We start from the raw sequence: 24529 nt of genomic DNA, 5'->3' as shown, positions 1-24529 counted from the left end.
CATGCTTATCGAGACGGAAGACTTTTTTCATGAGGAAACTTTTGTAGGTGGAAATGTTGAAAGTGTCAGTTGAAATATCTGGTGAAGTCTAACATTATCCTTAAGTAAGACACAAGCGACAGGAGGGTACAGAAGCAATAAACCTAGTGAGAAATTAATTTTTCCTTTGAGGTCCTAATTTTTCCTTTGCTAATCCCACCCCCACCTCCGAATTCGCCCCGCAACAATGTTAGCGTTGGTAGTGTTTGGAGATGTCAGGCAGAGTATGTAACAGGGCTTCAGAGCTCTTAACTTAAGTAAAAGATAGTATGTTCCCTGGGCTTCCGAGGCCGGGCAGGTTGGCAAAAGCTGGCCCAGAGAGGAGACACACACGCCCGGCTTGCGGCGCCCGCTGCTGCTGCTTCCCCTGGCGGCACCTACGCCGCAACCGCCGGCTCTCGCAGCTATTCGGGGTGCAAGATACGAGAACTTTAAGTTCTCCTTGGAATTCCGTCCGTGAGACTGGCCCCTGCGCACGGCCGGTTTCTCTGGCTCCAGCTAAAACCTGAGGCTTGGAGAGGAAGCACCACAGCCTGCGTTCGCCACTCCCGACCGAAGTGAAAGCACCTCCGGGAGGACGCTCCAGCACCCTGCGCGGGTATCCGCGGAAAGCAGCCCAGGGCTGCGCAGTACCCCAGCCGTCCTCTAGGCTGCGCTTCAGGCACTTCTTCGCCCTTCAAACCCGAGTCCACGCCTCATCCCCACAGCGAAGTGGGTGAGGTCGCGAGGAAGAACTTTGGGGGGGGGGTGCTATTTTTCTTTTTGTTGGGGGGATTTTTCCTTTAAGGCCCCGCTGCTATTCTGGTCCGCAGCCTGGAGGAGGCGGGGTAAGGGCATCGCTCCCTGGAGTCCTGCAGGACTGAGCCGCAGCTGGGCCGAGGCAGTCGACAGGTGTGTGTCGCCGAACCCTGGAGCACCTGGAGACGTCTGGAAGCTAGAGCGGAAGGCCGCAGGCGAGTCCGTCGGGAGGAATCATCTGGCGTTTAAGCCTCTCCCGGGTCCGCTACTGGCGCTGCAGATCGGTCCGCGCTGCGGGAGCCGGAGGAGCCTGAACCGGACCAACGGAGACCCGGCAGACGCGCACGCCACCCAGCGCCGCCCTGCTCTAGTTTCAGCCCGGAGGGAGTTCGCTCGGCTAGGCAGAGTACTTCGCGTCTGTTTTTGTTCCCTAGTGTCAGCCTCCAGAGGAAGCGCAATGTAGCCGTTACTTCCCTATTCTCAGCTCTTAGAGCTGTAAGCGGCACACAGAAACGCTCGGTAAAATAATGGTTCATTCATTTAACAAGTGTTTGTTGCGTGCTCATTATGTGCCAGGCACCAATACGGACTTGAACCACGCGGACCAGGCATCTGGCCTCAGCACGCTTATATTTACAGTTAGTTGAATGAATGAAGAAAGAATCAGGTATCAAGAACAGCTGTAGAAAAGAAGATGGCACCTCTGGGCCTTTCCACAGGTCACCTCAGAAAGGACAGGAAAGGAAAACAGGGTTAGGGAGATAGAACTAGAACCACCCCTCCCTCTTTTTGTGTTTCCAGGGAGAAGGGAATAAGGTAAAGGATGACGGGAGGGATCTCCTGCAGTGATGAGCTCTGCATTCTGTGGGCAAATTACCTACTTTCTTATGGTATTAAATGCTGTGGCCTGAATGTTTGTGTTCTCCCAAAATTAGTATTTTGAAACCTAACGTCCAGTGTGATGGTATTAGGAGGTGGGGCCTTAAGGAGGTGCTTAGGTCACGAGAATGGCCCCGTCATGAATGGGATTCGTGCTCTTTTAATAGACCCCAAAGGGATCCCTTCCCCTTCTGCCATGTGAGGACACAAGGAAAAGACAAGCTGCCCTCTGTGAACCAGGAAGTAGGATCTCACCAGACAGCTGTTCATATGTGTCAGGATCTTGGACATCCCAGCCTCCAAAACTGTGAGAAATAAATGTTTACTGTTATTAAGCCACCCCAGTGTATGGAAGTTTGTTATAACATTCTGAATGGACTAAAATGGTCAGGATATTATATATATACTAGGAAGAGAGGTCTGTCTTTAAGGTCTAAATGTAATCTGCCAGTCTACTCTCATGACATTAAGACAAAGACAATAAATAAGGGAATAAAGGAATAAATAAGGGACAATAAATAAGGGAATACGGGAATAAATAAGAAAGGGAATGAGGAGAAAGGAGTTCAATTCAAGGATTAAAAACAAAAAGAATGGTGGGGTTAACACTATGTCCCATGTTCCCTTCTTAGAAAGAAACTGTAAGTTTAAGTCATATGAATTCTTCACTGTTTTAACATAGATCAAGGACTGATAATTAAAGGAATTAGAATCACAAAATAAGTACGTCCTCACTCCGACCACCTCACCCTGAAGTGGAAGTCTTGATGATATTTGTTACTCCAAGGCACCTGGGTGGCTCAGTTGGTTAAACATCTGCTTTCAGCTCAAGTCATGACCCTGGGATTCTGGGATCCAGTCCCATATCCCTCTCCTCCCTGCTCACTATCTCTGTCTCTGTCTCTCTCAAATAAATAAATAAGATCTTTAAAAAAAAAAAGAAAGAAAAGAAAAAACACTAGTTTCTCCACTTTCTTTTAAGCTACTTTAGCCTCTGGCTTTGAAAAGATCTGCTGGGTCTGTGTTCTGTGCCTAGATCTTATTGTAAAGGTAACTAAGTAATGACACAGAGAGGTCAATGCCACTGAAAGAAAATTAATGTTCCTCACAGTTCCCCTGGAAACAAGAGGCACAGTTCACCACACAAGGCCACAGAAGAAGCACTAGGTTTTGGTCAGGAAGTAAAGGCAGGAGCAAGCAGTATGTTTAGGCGAGAATCTTTATTTGGGTTCCTGTGGGAAAGGTAAGACAGGGCAGGGTGAACAGTTTAAGATTGACTTAAACTGTTAATAATTTCCTTGGGTTTGGGGCTACATGTGGGTGGTCCCTAGTTGCCTGGCACTTGGCCCTGGGATGATGGATGCAGAGTAATATTGCCTCCTGGGGTATAAGGACCAGATAAAGGAGGTCTGGCTCTGGATTGGTTAGTTTGCATATCAAAGACATGCCGTGAGCTGGACCCTTCGCAATCTCTGTGAATTGGCTAGCCCTGATAAGGGCAGTCTCTCCCCAGTCAGAAGGATTTTTTAAGATGTCAAAACATGATAATATAGAGAAAATAAGAAATATGATTAACACAGCCTGGGGTAAGAAAAAGGGACAGAAATTTCTGTGTTCTTTGGACATAATGGCCCTGAGAGTCTAACCTCTGGGAAACATACTTTCTTCTCTTCAGCTCCAGCAAATGACTTTGGAAAAGCAGTTGATTAGTTTGGAGGGAGGGGTGATGGAATCAAGTGAAAAAGTCAGAAAAACAGGTTCAGAGAAGTAGGATCAAATGAAAGAATGAAGTCATCAGCCAGACTTGTGGTGGGATATTGAGGTAGGTTTACACCATCCCCTCAAGACTGTGTAGTAGGGTTGAGCTGGTTTTTCCAAAGGAGTGGTTCCCTAACTAATAGGCTTCTTTGAACTCAGAATTTGAGACTGTAAAGCCTTTCAGTTATTCAACAAATCACATTTTCCAAAGAACTTCTCTGTATATGGTCCCAACATTGGGAAGTAGGCCCAGCAAGTATCAGTTATTCTGGTTTTAAAACCGAGTCTCGGATAAATTAAGTAATTTGTCCAAGGCTCTGTGATTAGTTCATAGAAGAATAGGGAAGTTACCGTCTTGGCCTGATGCTTAGCTCAGTGCTCTGCATGCCATTCCTAAACAATATATTTATATTTCAGCAAGCACATTTTTAAAAAATGTAAATCAATACATATTTATTGAGGGGTTGCTAGTAATTAAGTGCCTCATACAGTGTGAGGGCCTTTGGGAGGTGATATTTACTCGTCCTTAATATGTTCAGTGCTGACACATAGCTGGTTTGTTCCTTCTTGGCAGTATTAATATGACACAGAAGTCATACACACCCTGGGCACACACACTGGTTTTCTTCTTGGCTCTGCCATATTATATATGTAGACCTGGCTCCTCACTTAACCTTTCAGTCCAAGTTTTGCCATCTATAAAAAGACCATAATATCTACTTAACAGACTTGTTAATAGGACCAAAAAAAATATGTACATGTAGCTATTGTTAACTATGATAATGTTTCAGGTGGCTGAATTTGATTTCACATAGATAGAAGGTCAAGAATTGATCCCCCAGCAACTAAATAAGGATTTCTGTAATCAATGATGTGAATTTAAAAGAGAACTCATAATAAAAGTGTTTCCAATCATTATTATATTTATCATTTGTAAGGAGAGAGAGCATCAGAGCAATAACTCACCAAAGTCAAGTATTTTCGATTATAGTTTGACTGAACTATGGCTTTCAAATTAAACTTTTTTTTTTAAGATTTTATTTATTTGTCAGAGAGTGAGAGAGAGAGCAAAGTAAGGGGCAGAGGGAGAGGCAGACTCTCCACTGAGCAGGGAGCCTGGTGCAGGACTTGACCCCAGGACCCTGGGATCATGACCTAATCTGAAGGCAGATGCTTAACTGACTGAGCCACCCAGGCATCCCTCAAATTCAACTTTTAAGTTAGTTTATCCAAGGCAATTCCCTTACTGACCATGGGTACCTGATTCTCTTGCCTCCAGTGTTGCCACTAATCACCTCTAGTTAAATAGTCCCATAAGACCATTTGAAGCCTTTCATTATGTGCTATATTCCTTGATATCTCTCCTCCTATCACATCAGAAAGAGAGAAAAGAAGAAAAGAAAAATATGATGTTTCTTAACCTTGGCACTACCGGGGCTGGATAATTCCCTGATGTGGGGGGATGTCTGTGCATTGTAGAATGTTTAGCAACATCCCCGGCCTCCACCCAATAGATGCCTACAGTGCCCTCCCCACAGCTGTGACAAGCAAAAATGTCTTCAGACAATCCCAAATGTTCCATGACAGTCAAAATAATCCCCAGTTAAGAACCGCTGACATACAGATACAATAATCAGCAGCAGCAGAAAAGGGACTGATTTTTTTTCCCTCCGAATGCTACAGTTTAAGACCAGTGAAGACCTTGCCCAGAAGCTCTCAGTGGGTTTTCCTCTGTTGCATTGGCCAGGACTGTCACATGCCCATGCCTCAACCAACCACATGCAAGGCAAACGGGAACCAGCACTGCCCTTAGATTCAGTCAAGTGAGATACTGCTCTAGTCTATGCCTCAGGGCCCTGTAATTTAGAGTATATATAATTTTTACAATAAACCTTTTTAGAATAAGTTTACAGAAAAATTGCAAAGATAGTACAGAAAATTTCTGTATATCCTTTACCTAGTTCTCTCTCACTAATATTAGCATCTCATATAACTAGGGCACATTTGTCAAAATTAAGAGGTTAATATTGGTACATTACTATTAACTAAATTCCACACTTTATTCAAATTTTTCCCACTAATACTCTTTTTCTGTTCCAGGATCCCACCCAAGATACCACATTACATTTAGTCATCGAATCTTCCTAGTTCTCTCTGGTCAATGACAGTTTATCAGTCTTTCCTTGTTTTTGAAGACCTTGACAGCTTGAAGAATGCTAGTCAAGTATTCCATAGAATGTCTCTCAATTTGGGTCTGTTGCTTTTTCTCATAACTATTTATGGGGGTAATGGGCCTTTGGAAGGAAGACCACAGAGGTAAAGTGCTCTTCTCATAACATTATGTCAGGAATATATACTATCAACATGACATGTCACTGCTCTTGTTAATTTTTATCATTTAAAGTTAAAGCAGTGTTTGCGGGGTATCTCCATTATAAAGTTACTATTTTTCTCTTCCATAATCCATTCTTTGGAAGCAAGCCACTAAGTTCTGCTCATACTCAAGGAGAGAGGGATAAGTTCCATCTTATGGTGGGGGCAATATTAACATATATTGTTTGGAATTCTTCAGTAAAAAAAGTTTTATCTCTTTTTATCCACTTATTTATTCAATTATATATCAGTATGGATTCAGATGTATGTATTTTGTTATATGGGTTATAATACTACATTATTTTGTTTTTGTTGCTCACATTGTTTTAGCTTAGGCTATTGGGGTCTCTTTCAGGTTGACTCCTGTGTTCTTCTGACATAGTCCCAATCTTTTGTTTTTGGAGTACTTCTTTCCTCCCTCATTGGTAGTATGAGTCAGGACCACCTTGTATTTTCTCTGCTCAGTCTTAGAATTAGCCATTTATCCAAGGATCCTGGGTTCCTTTTATTGGAGAGTCGTATTTATAAACCAAGATTTGGGTGTGAGTATGCTCATTACAACTGGGTATCAGTGCTTTCAACTCCTCTCAGCCAATGAAACTAAAATATATATATATGTTATATACATGCATATGAATACTACTGCATGTATACAAACTTATATATACCCTATTCCATACCTATCTATATCTATCTATCTATCTATATATATATATGAGCAGAGCTGATTCTGTAATCTCTCATTCTTTTTTTTTTTTAAGATTTTATTTATTTATTTGAGACAGAGAGAATGAGAGACAGAGAGCATGAGAGGGAGGAGGGTCAGAGGGAGAAGCAGACTCCCTGCCGAGCAGGGAGCCCGATGCAGGACTCTATCCCGGGACTCCAGGATCATGACCTGAGCCAAAAGCAGTCGCTTAACCAACTGAGCCACCCAGGCGCCCCTCTGTAATCTCTCATTCTAATCCATTACCATAGAGTTCATTCTTTCTTCCCTCAATGAATCATAACTTCCTTCTCTGACAGTGAGAAACCTGCCTCCCATTATGTACTATCCATTTACTTGTGTGTTCAACCTCAGCATGCATGTAAAACAAGTTCAGAATTATTAATCTATACTCCTGTGAGAAAGAAATTTACAAACCAGAGTACAGTGTTTATGTACAGTTCTTTTTGTTTTTAGCCTTACAGGTTCCGGTGGAGTACATTTTTTAATCAGAATGTTTATAGAGAAAGAGACCCCACAAAATTTTTTGCCCAAAGCCCCACACCCTAGCAATGGCCCTGCTCTCTTTCCCATTAATTCCATTATTATTTTAATGCCTTGATGCATATTCTCCCACATTTTTCTTCTTGATCAAATATAAATAAGCTCACAAGGATATAAATACTGTATAGATATATTTGTTCTAGAGAAGACATTTGGCCTGGGGTTAGAGTTTGAGAAATGGAATATTTTAGAAGCAACCTAAGCAATTCTTGGGGCACCTGAGTGGCTCAGTTGGTTAAGTGACTGCCTTCAGCTCAGGTCATGATCCTGGAGTCCTGGGATCGAGTCCCGCCGAGCGGGGAGTCTGCTTCTCCCTCTGACCCTCCCCCTCTCATGCTCTCTCAGTCTCATTCTTTCTCTCTCAAATAAATAAATAAAATCTTTAAGAAAAAAAAAGAAGAAACCTAAGCAATTCCAAGGTACAGTCATGGTTAAGGATCACCACTCTAAGCCAATCATGGTCATTCTAATCAAGGCTACCTCTAGACAATACTTTGTGTGTGTAACCTTTATCTATGCAGACAAACAAGCAAATAGAAGAAATAAGTAGAAAATGAAGTAAAGTAGAACTGAAGTGGAAAGTTTATGATGTAGACAAAAGCTGAAGAGCATACAGACTAAAGTTACACTGAGCAGAGATGATGAAGCAGACACAGTGGGGAGACTGTATGGGCCAGTTGGGAACAAGAAAACAGAAAACACACAGAGAGAAATAAGCCTCAATTCTGGAGTTTTCTAGGTACAATTCTAGTGTAAATCATGTTTCTTTATAGTGAACTGTAAATTTCTGGAAGTAACTTTAGCAACCAGAAGAGTCTAATTAAAATATATAGATTGAAATAAGAGTGAATGAAAAGAAGGAAGGGAATTGGCCAGTGTTGCAGGGATAAAGGATGTAACGGAAGAAGAGAACATTCAGTTCATAGCCAGATGGTAAGATCCATTCCAAGTTTGGGTTTGAAGAGAAAAGTATATTAAAGACATATTTCAATCATTTGGGACAAATGGACTTCCTCAGGGTTTGAGGATCTGACTTTCATTCTTGCAGACTTAGAAGCCTGAACTGCTAGCTTACCATATCTAGATCATCTCTTCAGTGTGGACACAATAATCTATCCCAGAAAAATCCATATATTAAAAACCCAATATAAATTTATTCATTTATATGGACAATAATAATTGCCAAATTGATCAGGTGTTTTTGTTTGCTGTTGAGAGCTTTATATTTATAAAGGCAAATCCATGTGAAAAGCCAAATTACTATTGGGAGATTGCTTGGTAAGTATACAATTTAGATCAATAGGAGTTCGTTGGAGTTAGTGCTATCAAGTTACAACACTCAGATGTATCCACGTCTATTCTAAGAACATACCTGCTAAAGAGCCTAGATACTTAAGTCTGTGAGCCAGAACCACTGAAGGTACTGCAGAATTCAGAATAATACACCCCCATCCAAATCTTTTTTTTTTTTTTTAAGATTTTATTTATTTATTCATGAGAGACAGAGACAGAGAGAGAGAGGCAGAGGGAGAAGCAGGCTCCCAAGGAGCAGGAAGCCCGATGCGGGACTCGATCCCAGGACCCTGAGATCATGACCTGAGCTGAAGGCAGACGCTTAACCATCTGAGCCACCCAGGCGCCCTACACCCCCATCCAAATCTTAATACCCAGAACCTGTGAATATGTTAGGTTAAATGGCAAAAGGGAATTAAGATTGCAGATGGAATTAAGGTTGCTAATTGTTTGAATTTAAAATAGATTATTCTAGATTATTCAGGTGGGTCCAGTGTAATAAGCACAAGCTTTAAGTATGGAAAAGAGGCAGAAGAGTCAATGTAAGAGTGATGGTTTGTGAGAGTTAATTGTCATTATTAGCTTTGAAAATGAAAGAGGCTATGAGCCAAGGAATGTGAGCAGCCTCTAGAAGTTGGAAAAGGCAAGAAAAATAGATTCTCCTCTAAAGCTTTTAGAAAGGAACACAGCCCTGCTGATGCCTTGATTTTAGCTCAGTGAGACCCACCCATTTAGGACTTCTGAGCTCTAGGATTATAAGATTAAAAAATTGTGTTGTTTTAAGCCACTATTTATAGTAATTTGTTATGGCAGCAATAGGAAACTCATACACTCTGCCAATTTGACCTTTCTGACTTCCATTTATATATTCCATAAATTTTTCTTTCTTACTTTCTTGTTTAAGCAAAATAACATAATCACTTGGTGTTAACTCTTAGTTGCCATATCCTGACAGGCTTCCCCAGGTGGATCACCTTGACCGGACTCAGGGTGTTTACCAATTATTTGGATTTTTTTTGTTCTGGGGAATCTTCTTAAAAATGGGCCATTTTTTGGTCCTGAGACTCTTCAGACAAAAGAATACTAGGCTCTGGCTCTCAGGTTTCTTCATGATATACATTGTGTTCTCTCAAAGACCATTCTAGACTACCTGAAACCAGAAAGCGAATTCTGGACTCCCTAAACTGTTTGGGGATTCCAGACCTAGAGGTATACAGAGCAGAACAAATGCCTAATGGCATAAATAAACTGGCACACTGTAAATCAACATACTTGATTATTATTCTCTGTGAAGTGCAGATGGATTCAAGTGTCAAGGACTAGAATTAAGAGGCAGAGTACATCTTTGTATCAAGGTAGCACTATTTTCCTTATCCCCAAAAACAGAGTTCTTTATAGTCCAGATTGTAGAACCTAAACTCCTTTTAAGTGTTAAATGTAAAAAAGCTAAAAGTAAAAAAAAGTAAAATGTAAGAGTTATTGAGCTCTTAACCATGTACTAGGCACTATTCCAATTTCACTTAAGGTTCATTTAAACCTCTCCAGAACTCTATGGCTTAGGAACTACGATTATCCCTATTTTACAAATGAAGACATTGAGGTTCAGTGTGATTAAGTAGTTTGACCAAGTTTACTGGTATAGACTGAATGGAATTCATATGTGGAAGTTCTGATACCCAGGGGTATTTAGAGGTGGGGCCTTTGGGAGACAATTAGGTTTAGATGAGATCATAAAGGTGAGGCCCTGATGATAGTATTAGTATCCTTATTGTCTCTCTGTCACGTGAGGACTTAATGAGATGGCACCCATCTGCAAGCCAGGAAGACAGTTCTCTCCAGGAATCAAATCTGCTGGCACCTTGATTTTGGACTTCCCAGCCTCCAGAACTGTGAGAAATAAATGTCTATTGTTTAGGCCACCCAGTGTGTGGTCTTCTGTTACAGCAGTCTGAGCTAAGACAGTTACACAACTAGTAAGTGGCAGAGCTGTTACCTGAACTTGATCAGTCTAATTTAGAGACTGAGGTCTTAACTAGTATGTTTACCATAAGTTTGAGGTTTACTCATCTTCCACAAATACATGTATCCAGAAATTAAAGGGACACATAGTGAATGACTAAATAGAGGAAAGGATATTTCCACAATAAAGACTATTAGTACCAAAGCAAATTACAATAATAATTTAATTAAAAGTGCAAAGATGGAAACACCTGGTTGGCTCAGTTGGTTAAGCGTCTGCCTTTGGCTCAGGTCATGATCCCAGGGTCCTGGGTCGAGTCCTACATGGGGCTCCTTGCGCTTCTCCCTCTGCCTGCCTCTCTCTCTGACAAAGAAATTTTTTTTTTTTAAGTGAGAAGATAGTCTCCAATAATAGTGTTTAAGAAGAGAAACTTCTACTACAAACCTGAAATAATGTGTTTATAGTTTAGTCATTATAGTTTTATAATGAAAAGCTCACTGGGGGCGCCTGGGTGGCTCAGTTGTTTAAGCGACTGCCTTCAGCTCAGGTCATGATCCCAGAGTCCTGGGATCGAGTCCCGCATCGGGCTCCCTGCTCTGCGGGGAGCCTGCTTCTCCCTCTCCCACTCCCCCTGCTTGTGTTCCCTCTCTCGCTGTGTCTCTCTCTGTCAAATAAATAAATAAAATCTTAAAAAAAAAAAAAAAGAAAAGCTCACTGTACTGGGAATCAGAAGAACTAGATTCTTGCTGTTTTGCCACTAACCAGCTAAGTAAGCTTGATAAAGCCACTACATTTCTAGGCTCTAGTTTCTGAGAATAGCATTCAGACTTCTGGAGCAGGCATCGTAGGAAAAAGATAAATATTTTTATTTTAATCACAGGAGAATCAATATTAGCATCAAGAATTTATTGATCATATCCCTATTTGAAAAGTACAAGGTAAGTAAAAAATTAGAAGGGACAAGACTGATTGATTCCAGTAAGTGATTAAGTTAAGTAGGTGACTGAGTAGTGAGGACTGAGAAACAATACTAAACTTATAAAGAAAAGTTTTAAAAAAAACTATCAGTACAAATAAGCAAACCTACATGACTCATCATCTTTTGCATCCAGATAAACTGGGATTTCTAGGCATTTTAAGAGCTTTTGTAAATTGCTCTATCCCATCAAAGATATCCTTAAATTAAGTTAGCTTTTGGTTCAAGTCAGTTCAATTCAACCTACATTTACAGGGTACCCTCAGAGATGATTTGCCCTGAAACTAATGAAGCTCAGGCTCCCTCCTTGGCATAGCCACTGGGACCACCAGAGCTTCTAGGAATGTGGAGTTCTGGTTGGGAAGCAGAAACCAGGTTGCGGACAGAAAGTATTTCTATATAACGTGTTTGGTAAATTGCCTAAAAGAGTTCACAGAAGAAAGGGACCTGATCTCCAAGGTCTTAGTCATTTGTTTGATTTCTATTTTGCAATCTAAATACTCACTTTTCCACCTAACTCTGTCCATAACATTACATTCTTTCTCTTTAAGCACCTTGCCCTCCGTTTATACATCAGTTTCAAATACCAGTATCTTCTGTGCCTACCATGTGTTATGCCTTGAACTAATAGAGATACAAAGATGAAGGAGCTCACAGTTTTGGAGGAAGAATGCAGCATTAGACATGAAACAATGGTAGTCTAGTGGTAGAAACAAAGTGTAATGGGACACATAGAACAAAACATTCAACAATACTAATTTGTTGCTGTGTCATTATCTTTTGAAAGATATCAAACTGCCAAAAACTTCTGAGTTGAAATTCTGAACCTCTGTGAAGTAGTCTATGGCCTGATGTTTCTTAAGCCACCACTTTAAAAAATTTTTTGACTGTGATCTGCATTGTAGCAGACGTAAGTGTTCATCAAACATACTACATGTTCCCCTACATTTCTCGGCCTCCCTTGCAGTTAATTTAGAGTCACATGCCTATTCTGGTCAATGGGTCATGAGAGGAAGTGATGGTATTGTTTCTGGTTCAAGTCTCTTAACACTGATCAAGAGCCAGTGAGAGTCCTTTGTGCTCTCTCTAGAAAGATTTTTAAGCCTAGAAGCAAAGAACCAAGATGCAATAGTTGAATGATGAAAATATGCTAGATCCTTGATGATCCGGAGGACAACCACCAAGGAGGTCAATCTAATCCACATCAGACTTTATGGTAGTGACATGTGACATATAAAATATTTTTATGTTAAGTCACTGACATGCATTTCACATCTGGACCTAATGCATGTGCGTGTGTATGAATCAAAATTTTAAAATAATACTTGCTGTTTCTGACATAGCTGATATTTTATTTCATTCAAGAAAATGCTTTTCGGGGCGCCTGGGTGGCTCAATCGGTTAAGCGTCTGCCTTCGGCTCAGGTCATGATCTCAGGATCCTGGGATGGAGCCCCGCATCGGGCTCCCTGCTCCGCGGGAAGCCTGCTTCTCCCTCTCCCACTCCCCCTGCTTGTGTTTCCTCTCTCGCTGTGTCTCTCTCTGTCAAATAAATAAATAAAATCTTAAAAAAAAAAAAGAAAATGCTTTTCAGATTCACAGTGTCATGACACCCTAACTGGTCTCTAACCACAATGTGAAAAATAATGTCTTTTTTAAAAAAAAAAAAGTTTTTCTCTAATTTTACCTTTGTTTTTTAATTCAAGTATAATTAACATACAGTGTTGTATTAGTTTCAGGTGTACAATAGAATGATTCAACAATTCCATACATTACTCAGTGCTGATCAGTGATCTATGTACTCTTAATCCTCTTCACTTTTTTTTTTTTAATATTTTATTAATTTATTTGACAGAGAGTGCCACAGCGAGAGAGGGAACACAAGCAGGGGGAGTGGGAGAGGGAGAAGCAGGCTTCCCGCGGAGCAGGGAGCCCGATGCGGGGCTCGATCCCAGGACCCTCGGATCGTGACCTGAGCCGAAGGCAGACGCTTAACAACTGAGCCACCCAGGCGCCCCCCTCTTCACCTTTTTAATCCATCCCCTCACTCACCTCCTCTCTGGCAACCACCAGTTCCCTATACTTAAAAGTATCTGGTTTTCTGGTCTCTTTTTTTTTTCTCCATTTGTTTTGTTTCTTAAAGTGCATATGAATGAATGAAATATGCTATTTTCTTTCTCTGACTTATTTCACTTAGCTGAAAAATAATGCAGTAAGCTGCTCAGAACATTGGTTTTCTATGAACAGCTTTCAGGTGTATCTAATTATTTAGAATAATAAGTTTTACAATAAAATGCAACATCACAATGATAATAAAAATGGGAAATACAGATTATTTCATCTTGTAAAATTAAATTATTGCATTTCTGGCTGTATCTTTCTATTTGGCACTTATGTGTGAATACACACACATCATATGTAATAAAGGAAAAATGTTTTTCACTGTTCTGCAAAACCGGTAGTCTCTGGCACGGAAAAGTATTGCTGCTCTAAAAATTTGCATTCCAGTCCAAAAGGACTCCATGAAGAACGTATTCGGCTTGGTGCAGGTAAATTTTGGTAGGTCCTTGAAGACAAAATAAGCTTTATACCTCTTTTCAATAGCAGGAGAAGGAACTGAAGTCACGAAACCTTACACTTTAACGAAGTGCCATAGTGGCGGCCTGTAAAATGAAGTAACAAAATCCAAACCTGCCCAGGTTTCCTCCCCACTCACTGAACGACGTAGCTCACAAAAAACAGCTCCCCAGCTCTAGGCCGGAACCGGTAAGAAACTCTCGCGACAGCCTCTCGACCGCCGGGAGCCTTCTGTGAGCACTAGTTCCCGCCCCCTCAGTGCGCCCACAGACTGTCTGCTCCCCGTCTGCTACCGCGGGGCTGGCCGGAACTTTTATCCATAGGAACGGGTTTACACTGTAGAGTGTTGCCGGCCGGCGTCAAGGAGACTAGAGTGCCATCCTCTTCCTCTCACCGTAGCCGCCGCGGAGCGGAGCCGAGCAGATCAGATCCAGGAGCGCGGTTACCGGGCGGGCTGGGTCTATGGTCGCTCCGCGGGCCGCTCCGCCGGCTGGTGCTTTTTTATCAGGGCAAGCTGTGTTCCATGGCAGGGAACTTTTGGCAGAGCTCCCATTAGTAAGTGATCTTCCGTCTTCTCGCCCGGGGCTTGTTCTTGGGAGTCGGTGAGGACGGGGCCTGCGACTCCCTTTGGCCTGGATCCCGGCCCCTGTCCCGAGCGCCGCGGGGTCTCCCGGGGGCGGCAGCGGCCGGAAGCGGGATGCACTTTCTCTGGCGACTCCCCTCTCCCCGCCCCCTGGCTGCGTTTCGCGGGTGGGGGGGAAAGATCTGTGAGCGGGCAAGGGCGGGGGCTAAAGAGGTTCGGTCTCCGAGGAAGGAAGGAGTTTAACTTCGGATTCCTGGATAAACTAGGCCTGGAAGCGGGGTGGGGTGGGGTGGGATGGGATGGGGTGGGATGGGATGGGCGCAGGTATGGAAAGTGTGGCACAGTTCCGGACTGTGAGGCCGGCTCTTTAGGACAGTTGGGGTTCGCTTTTGCCTGGGCTCTCTTCAGTTGTCGGCATTGTAGTCTTTTGTCATTGACCTTCTATCTTGAGTGGATTTAATACTATTCCGAGGAGAGAGTCCAGAGTCAGTCTTGTTTCTGCTGTCTGACCGCTTCCTGCCTTACCTTATGACTAGATGGAGTTGTATGTTGGTTAGGAATAGGGCAGGTGCTCTCAAAATGTATCCATTTCATTAGTCTGTGCCTTATATTTTGTTTTAAGCATGTATTTTCCAGTGACTTTGCCGATTTCTTTAACCTATTTCATGAGTAAGTTTTTGTTTTTGTTTTTGTTTTGACCGTGGAAGAACTAGAGTAATATTAAAAATATTTTTCCCTAAATACATTTGTTTAGGCCTAAAGGTGGGTGATGAGACTAATTGAACTTTGACTAGGCTTTCCGCTCTACGGTTGAAAGATGAACAGAACCTGATACTCTCTATTTTAGTGTAAATATATCTTAATGCCAAGAGACCATTAGTAATTGTAGTTTAAATTTTGATTCTGTGAAGAAGTTGGATTCCTATTCATTCTGTTTTTAGTCCTTTGTAAGAGAAGAAAAACCTATTTTCAGAAAAGCAGGCTTTCCTCTTGCTGTAAGTGATTCTGTGGAGATGAAATTCTGTAGAAGCCTTACCTCTGATTATATTTTTATTTTGCACTGTTTTGCTCAGTGTAATATTTGCTTGGGCAAAATTAAAATACAGAAAATTTAGTGGACAAGGGGTAGTATTTTAATAAAGTTTGAAAGAAGGTGAAAGAATTGACAGGTAGGGCGCCTGGGTGGCTCAGTTGGTTAAGCGACTGTCTTCGGCTCAGGTCATGATCCTGGAGTCCCGGGATCGAGTCCCGCATCGGGCTCCCTGCTCGGCGGGGGGCGGGGGGGGGGGCTCTGCTTCTCCCTCTGACCCTCTTCCCTCTTGTGCTGTCTCTCATTCTCTCTCTCAAATAAATAAATAAAATCTTAAAAAAAAAAAAAGAATTGACAGGTAGCTAGCTGTTGATTATCAGAAGTTAGAGCCATTTTTCAACTTAAAAAAAAAAAAGATACTACCTGCCTTTTGGTAAATGTTCTCATTATGCTTTCACTTATTGGCCAATAAGTGAAAGCATAATGAGAACATTTACCAAAGGGGGAGCAGGATCTATAATGTTTTTTCACTTTTGAAATATAAAATTGTTATAATGTTAAATGTACTTTTTTTGAAAGTGTCCTTCCCTCACAATTCAAATAGTCCTGGAGGAAGGGGCCACTGAGCTCTCTTCAGAATCATGAAGTGCCTTATCTGCAAAAGGTTGCAAGTGAGAAAGACAAGGCGATCAATTCTGGAAAAACAAACCAACAAAAAGATGACAAAAACCATCGTTTTAGGTGATTTTGGGAAAAGAGGAAAATTGACATGAACTATGTTTATCATGGCTTGAAGATGCACATTTTAACATTTCTGAAATGAGCATGACAGTTTTTTTCTTAGCACATGAAATAATGGTGAATTTTACAAACAATGTAATCTTAAATTTTATGAGATTTGCTATGTATAAGTGTTCTTGGTTTATCTTCCATACTATGTGCTGTGAGGAAAAACTTAAATATTTGTTTGTGAAATTTATCTTTTTAAGAACTTTAAGTGACTGTGAGGATGAAATTAATGATAATTCCAGAACATAGTGAATCACAGCATTTTCTAGAAAGTTGAAGTAGAGCACAACACATTCTTTGACCTTACTGCAGTAAAAGTAGAAGGGCACTAAATACTAGGTGGCTGACTGAATTAATGAAGAGGTAACAAATAAAAATGTACAAAATCAATTCTGGATATTTAATTGTATCAAAGAGGAAACTGAAAATACAGTTACATAATATCAAGGAAATAACCTGATGAGATCAATATATATCCATACCTATGGGATGTAGCCAAAGCCACAGTTATAAACTAACATCCAGAATAACTGAGAAAAAATAAAAATAAGTCAGAATAGTCTGAGAATATTAAAAAGGAAACAGTGAAATAAATCCGGGGGAGGGGGTAAAAAAAAGACTTAATAAAGGTAACACTGATATTAACATAGTAAAAGGAAAAATAGTCAGAAATTATAAGAGCTGGTTCTTTGGAAGGAAAAATCAAAATAGTAGACTAAACTGCTGCTAGTTGAATCAAAGAAAAGAGGGATGATACGAAGATACAAAATTAGGAATGAGAAAAGTCAATAAATCCAGATGTACTTTTGGGTTATCTCCATGGTAATAAATTTGAAAGCCAAAACAAATTAAGAAAGTTACCAAAGAGGGGCGCCTGGGTGGCTCAGTTGGTTAGGCGACTGCCTTCAGCTCAGGTCATGATCCCAGGGTGCTGGAATCGAGCCCCGCATCGGTCTCCCTGCTCCGTGGGAAGCCTGCTTCTCCCTCTCCCACTCCCCCTGCTTGTGTTCCCTCTCTCGCTGTCTCTCTCTCTCTGTCAATTAAATAAATAAACAAAATCTTTAAAAAAACAAAAAGAAAGTTACCAAAGAGCTACCCCTTAAAAAATGCTCTGGCTCACATTATTTCATGGGTAAATGTTTTCCCATTTTCAAGAGGATCTGCTACTGAAATTATTCCAGTTCACACAGAAAGAAAGCTTTCCAGTTCTCTCTTTGAAGCTACAAGAACATTGATAAAATCTAGCAAAGGTAGCACTAAAAACAGTCTGTTTTGAATATTAATACAAACATCATAAATTATTAACAAGTAGAGTCTAACATTATATTAGAAATAGAAAAAAATGATAGTGATTTTATTGTAGAAATATAGTCAGTGTTAGAAAATCTGTTAATAAACAGTGAAGGCATCAAAAGATGTCTATTAAAATTCAACATCTATTTTTGACTAAAAAGGATTCTTTCTTAACATGGTAAAAACATCAAAGCATGAATAAGAGATATTTAATGGTGAAACATTAGGAAAATTAGGGTGCCTGTTTAACATTGTTATGAATTGCTACTCAATACAGTTAATAGAATGAGATACTAAAAATGACAAAATTATCAGCCTGTGGAGATAAAATTAACTTGAAAATTCAGTTAATTGAAAAATTATTATAAATAATAAAGGTTTAATAAAGTGACCAGTTACAAAATGTAAAAATGGAAAGCTTTCTTTTTTTTTAAATTTTTTTATTCTTATGTTAATCCCCATACATTACATCATTAGTTTTAGATGTAGTGTTCCATGATTCATTTTTTGTGCATAACACCCAGTGCTCCATGCAGAATGTGCCCTCCTCAATACCCATCACCAGGCTAACCCATCCTCCCACCCCCCTCCCCTCTAGAACCCTCAGTTTGTTTTTCAGAGTCCATTGTCTCTCATGGTTCGTCTACCCCTCCAATTTCCCCCCCTTCATTCTTCCCCTCCTGTTACCTTCTTTTTTTTGTTGTTCTTAACATATATGGCATTATTTGTTTCAGAGGTACAGATCTGAGATTCAACAGTCTTGCACAATTCACAGCGCTTACCAGAGCACATACCCTCCCCAGTGTCTATCACCCAGTCACCCCATCCCTCCCACCCCACCCCCCACTCCAGCAACCCTCAGTTTGTTTCCTGCAATTAAGAATTCCTCATATCAGTGAGGTCATATGATACATGTCTTTCTCTGTTTGACTTATTTCGCTCAACATAATACCCTCCAGTTCCATCCACGTCGTTGCAAATGGCAAGATCTCATTCCTTTTGATGGCTGCATAATATTCCATTGTATATATATACACCACATCTTCTTTATCCATTCATCTGTCGATGGACATCTTGACTCTTTCCACAGTTTGTCTATTGTGGACATTGCTGCTATAAACATCAGGGTGCACGTACCCTTTCGGATCCCTACTTTTGTATCTTTGGGGTAAATACCCAGTAGTGCAATTGCTGGATCATAGGGTAGCTCTATTTTCAACTTTTTGAGGAACCTCCATACTGTTTTCCAGAGTGGCTGCACCAGCTTGCATTCCCACCAACAGTGTAGGAGGGTTCCCCTTTCTCCGCATCCCGGCCAACATCTGTCGTTTCCTGACTTGTTAATTTTAGCCATTCTGACTGGTGTGAGGTGATACCTCATTGAGGTTTTGATTTGGATTTCCCTGATGCCAAGCGATATTGAGCACTTTTTCATGTGTCTGTTGGCCATTTGGATGTCTTCTTTGGAAAAATGTCTGTTCATGTCTTCTGCCCATTTCTTGATTGGATTCTTTGTTCTTTGGGTGTTGAGTTTGATGAGTTCTTTATAGATTTTGGATACTAGCCCTTTATCTGATATGTCATTTGCAAATATCTTCTCCCATTCTGTCGGTTGTCTTTTGGTTTTGTTGACTGTTTCCTTTGCTTTGCAAAAGCTTTTTATCTTGATGAAGTCCCAATAGTTCATTTTTGCCCTTGCTTCCCTTGCCTTTGGCGATGTTTCTAGGAAGAAGTTGCTTCAGCTGAGGTTGAAGAGGTTGCTGCCTGTGTTCTCCTTTAGGATTTTGATGGACTCCTGTCTCACATTGAGGTCTTTCAACCATTTGGAGTCTATTTTTGTGTGTGGTGTAAGGAAATGGTCCAGTTTCATTCTTCTGCATGTGGCTATCCAATTTTTCCAACACCATTTGTTGAAGAGACTGTCTTTTTTCCATTGGACGTTCTTTCCTGCTTTGTCAAAGATTAGTTGACCATAGAGTTGAGGGTCCATTTCTGGGCTCTCTCTTCTGTTCCATTGATCTATGTGTCTGTTTTTGTTGCAGTACCATACTGTCTTGATGATGACAGCTTTGTAATAGAGCTGGAAGTCTGGAATTGTGATGCTGCCAGCTTTGCTTTTCTTTTTCAACATTCCTCTGGCTATGCGGGGTCTTTTCTGGTTCCATACAAATTTTAGGATTATTTGTTCCATTTCTTTGAAAAAAGTGGGTGGTATTTTGATGGGGATTGCATTGAATGTGTAGATTGCTCTAGGTAGGATTGACATCTTCACAATATTTGTTCTTCCACTCCATGAGCAGGGAACGTTTTTCCATTTCTTTGTGTCTTCCTCAATTTCTTTCATGAGTATTTTATAGTTTTCTGAGTACAGATCCTTTGCCTCTTTGGTTAGATTTATTCCTAGGTATCTTATGGTTTTGGGTGCAATTGTAAATGGGATCGACTCCTTAATTTCTCTTTCTTCTTTCTTGTTGTTGGTGTATAGGAATGCCACTGACTTCTGTGCATTCATTTTATATCCTGCCACTTTACTGAATTCCTGTATGAGTTCTAGCAGTTTTGGGGTGGAGTCTTTTGGGTTTTCCACATAAAGTATCATATCATCTGCAAAGAGTGAGAGTTTGACTTCTTCTTTACCAATTTGGATGCCTTTGATTTCTTTTTGTTGTCTGATTGCTGTGGCTAGGACTTCCAATACTATGTTGAATAGCAGTGGTGATAGTGGACATCCCTGCCGCGTTCCTGACCTTAGGGGGAAAGCTCTCAGTTTTTCCCCATTGAGAATGATATTCGCTGTAGGTTTTTCATAGATGGCTTTTATGATATTGAGGTATGTACCCTCTGTGCCTATACTCTGAAGAGTTTTGATCAAGAAAGGATGCTGTACTTTGTCAAATGTGGAAAGCTTTCTTTTAAATGAATGATGGAAAAATATAGTTACAAGTACCAATGGAAAATATGAAATACACAAGAATAAACTAAAGAAATGTGCAGGACCTATAGAAAGAAAATTTTTTAAATTCTGTGGTAGAACATAAAGATTTTAATAAATGGAGTTTGAATTCTAGCATTGTAAAGATAGCATTTCTCTCTATATTGATTTCTAAATTTAATGCAATTGGGACTTGACATAATACTTCTAAAGTTCAAGTCTTAGAATAATAATTGTAATAGAATATCGAGAAGTTTTTCTAAAGAATAGTAATTAGCAAGGGGAATATTTTCCATACCAGATTTTAATAATTTAATCTTATGTTTTAAAATAACATGGCATAGGAATAAGAAAAATTGAAAGAAAAAAGCCTTAAGTGTATTAGAAAATATAGGTGAATTTTTTTTCTTTTAATCATTTAGTGTCAGGGAAGGCCTTCCCACTTGTGACCAGCATAAAATCAAAGTAAAATATGGGTTGGTTTTAATAAGTGATTCATATTTCTGTGTTACAAATAATTGAATATTAAGAGATCATGCTAAACTCAGGAAATGTTTGCAGTTTATTTGACAAATGATTTATTATCCATAGTACACAAATTATATGAGAAGAATCTCTTAATTGTGAAAAAGACCATCCCATTAGAAAAATTGTCATTAAAATTACAGTGTACAAAAGAAGAACTGTATTTTTGGCCAGTAAGGCATGGAAAAATGTTTAATCTCAGAAGTAAACTAAAACACAAAACCCCGAAAACAGTAAGATACTACTTTGCCTTTAAGTTGTAAAGTATTTAAAAGATTGGCAGTAACCCATAGGGGGTTTAAATATTTTAAAACTCTCATGTACTGTTAATAGGAATGGAAATTGGTGTGACGAATGGAGTACAAACTGACAATGTAAAACAAAGTTATCAGCAAAACCAACCAATCACTTCTATTTCTAGGAAATTATTTTAAATATATTATTAACCAAATATGCAAGGGTGAATTACAAAGCTATTCATTAAAGCATTATTTTTAATAGTGAAAAATTATAAGCTACATGCCTATTAATAGGAATTAACTAAGTAACAATCCATCCATAATGCTGTGAAGCAGTTTAAAGGTATGCTGAATAACAAATTTGTTGACATAGAAAGACTTCCAGAACATAATGAGTGACAAAAGCAAGTTGCAGAATAGTGTTTTGGGTCATTTCGATTTCATATCTCTGGTTAAAAACAGTAGACTTGACTACTACTAGTAATAAATTCTGAAGCAGATTTTAACATGAGTGGAATTTGTAGAGAAATACTGCAGTTACTCATGAACAAATGAGAAAAGATAATTCAAATCTAAGGCATCATCATTTGATGCCAAATAACTATACCATTATTTTATGTATCACTAGGGAAAAATAAACATGCTGCAGATTAAAAGCTTAAGGCATCACTGATTGTAAGATCTTTCTTGATATCAGAGTCTTAAAACCAATGAAATAACAATATAAGGTAGTGAGAGAGAGAACAAAAAAGAGACAGAAGGGGCGCCTGGGTGGCTCAGTTGGTTAAGCGACTGCCTTGGGCTCAGGTCATGATCCTGGAGTCCCGGGATCGAGTCCCGCATCGGGCTCCCTGCTCAGCAGGGAGTCTGCTTCTCCCTCTGACCCTCCCCCCTCTCATACTCTATCTCATTCTCTCTCTCAAATAAATAAATAAAATCTTAAAAAAAAAAGAAAATTAGAGTGGAATTTTTTTTCAGGACATATTTACATTCATTAGATAATTCTCAGAGTTTCAAGAAATGTGAAAGATGCTATCTTCCAAGGTTACTTCTTGCACTTTGTATTTCTCAGAATGTTCATAACTTGTTCAGTATTAGTATATTTTTTGTGACTTTGTTAGTTGATTTTCTGTAACGTGTCTTAACATCTTCATTCTTCTAGTTTACAATGGATTTTGGATAAACAAGATCTGTTGAAGGAACGCCAGAAGGACTTAAAGTTTCTCTCAGAAGAAGAGTATTGGAAATTACAGATATTTTTTACAAATGGTAAACTTTAAAAAAAATTGACTGAAATGGTACAGTTGGTTACCTCTGAATTAAAACTTTTGTATAGTAATTTGTTATAAGCTGTTTTAGTCCCTACTTAATATTTTTATTCATGTATTCTTTTTATAACATATTCATTTATCTTTCTAAGTGATCTAAATACAGTCTTTTGTGAATCTTACATTGTAGAGACACTCAAGACAGTTTCAAAGTGTTCATTAATCTCCCTAAGCCTTTATAATGTGTTATTAAACCCAGTTTAAGATTGGCTAAAGCAAGTATTTTGAAGATGAATGGATTCTTTGGGCTGGCATCCTATTGATCATTCTTATCTTACAAGTTTGTGTAGATGATTTAGAGTCAAAAGATCCTTGCTCTCCCACATGGTAGCTTTGTTACATGATCTTTCTAACCTTCAGTTCACTCTTCTGCAAACTTACCTCTCTGTTGTTTGGAGAATTCATTATGGCCTTTTTAATAAACTTTATACAGTGGAAGTTGTAGTGCGTTTGATTACTGTCTAATATTTTCCTTTTATATTTATTCTAAAGATAATAAAAAACATTGAAAATACTTAGAAGGTAGAGGAAAATGCCTATCATTCAACCTTCTTAATATAAGAATAGTGTTTGCTATGGAACACTTTCTATTTTTCATTGCTGTTAATGCATACCTATATTTTTTTTAACAGATTTGCAAATCCTAGTCTTAGCCCAGTGTGATCCAAGTAGAGCTTTATAGCATATGTAGGTTTTTCTCTTTGTTAAAAATTAATACAGTCATGATTTAACCACATGAAAGTTATTTTTCAATGTCAATATTATAAAGATACCAGAAGAACATTTAAAACTTTATTATTTTTCTTTTAGTTATTCAAGCATTAGGTGAACATCTTAAATTAAGACAACAAGTTATTGCCACTGCTACAGTCTATTTCAAGAGATTCTATGCCAGGTAGGACTTTAATTTGGGGATTATGTTACACCTATTTGAAACTCTTACGTTATGTTGATGAACCTTAGTATAAATGAATCATGTGTTTGCCCTAGCGTTATCTTGGTTTTTTTCCCAGTGTTTTCTATATGAATGACATTTAATTTTGTTTTATCATATTTTAGGTATTCTCTCAAAAGTATAGATCCTGTATTAATGGCTCCTACATGTGTGTTTTTGGCATCCAAAGTAGAGGTATGAAATAGTTTTCTGTTCTTCATTGAAGTATAGTCAATGTACATTGATTAATCTGCCCTAGTTTTCATATTACCTATATAAAAATAATGACAGATGGTGATGTATGCAAAATTTTGAAATTCATACAAAATCAAAGATATACATGTCTTTATACATTCATTTAACAAACACTTACATAGCATTTACTATATACCAAGTGTTATTCTAAGTTCTTTTACAACTATAACTGACTCATAATATGACTTACAATCCTCATAACAAACAATGGGGTGTATGGTAGTAATATCCTCATTTCATAAAGGAGGAAACTGAGGTACACAGAGATTAAGAAACTTGCCTAAGATCATAGAGCTGGTAAGTGGCAGAGCCTGGGAGTCTGGCTACTAATTCCATGCTTTTAACTGCTTTGTTCTAGGTCCTCTAAGACATTTACTGTTTGGCACTAAGTAGTATTCCATAAGTGCCACAGCTTCGCTACTATAACCTGAGTTACAGTACCTCCTCCTGTGTCCCTCCTTCTCCATATGCATCCTATGTCCTACTGTCTTCCCTCCCTGCTTCCTGATAATGGCTGCCTGCCAGACTGTAGGGAAAGCAAGGACTGAGTGTGGCTCTAGTCAAATAGATTCTGATGAGGGTAGAGAAACTAGGTGAGGGAGAGAGAAGAGAGATGGGAACTTGGAGCTGAGACTAAATCTCTGCTCACATTTTCCTTTTCAGTATTTTTGAGAGAGTGCAGCTAAAATCCAGACAGTAATAGGAGATATTGACTGATGTTCATTATAATATATGCAGTCTTTAAAGTTCTGAACCCTT

At 39.4% G+C, this 24529-nt stretch overlaps 1 protein-coding gene across 4 annotated transcripts in view; it reads left to right on the top strand.

The window, feature by feature from the left end:
* Nucleotides 1-14126: 14126 nt before the first annotated feature.
* The window catches only part of CCNC (cyclin C), a 28913-nt gene continuing 18510 nt past the window's right edge, over nt 14127-24529 (top strand). For 2 of the 4 annotated variants that reach the window (XM_064597916.1, XM_064597915.1), the window contains exons 1-4: nt 14127-14417; nt 22416-22522; nt 23392-23476; nt 23641-23710. In XM_064597916.1, coding sequence (XP_064453986.1) covers nt 14386-14417; nt 22416-22522; nt 23392-23476; nt 23641-23710 — 294 coding nt within the window. In that variant the 5' untranslated portion in view covers nt 14127-14385. Of the gene's footprint in view, nt 14418-22415; nt 22523-23391; nt 23477-23640; nt 23711-24529 lie in introns of those variants that run through there. The other 2 variants (XM_064597914.1, XM_064597917.1) reach the window with 2 other exon arrangements.

The sequence above is a fragment of the Mirounga angustirostris genome, unplaced genomic scaffold (assembly GCF_029215605.1).
Source record: "Mirounga angustirostris isolate CCGP_5_RB_7025 unplaced genomic scaffold, mMirAng1.0.hap1 SCAF_8, whole genome shotgun sequence".
Taxonomy (NCBI): domain Eukaryota; kingdom Metazoa; phylum Chordata; class Mammalia; order Carnivora; family Phocidae; genus Mirounga; species Mirounga angustirostris.
Note: the sequence above shows the minus strand (reverse complement) of the source record. Positions and strands in the feature narration are given on the sequence as shown.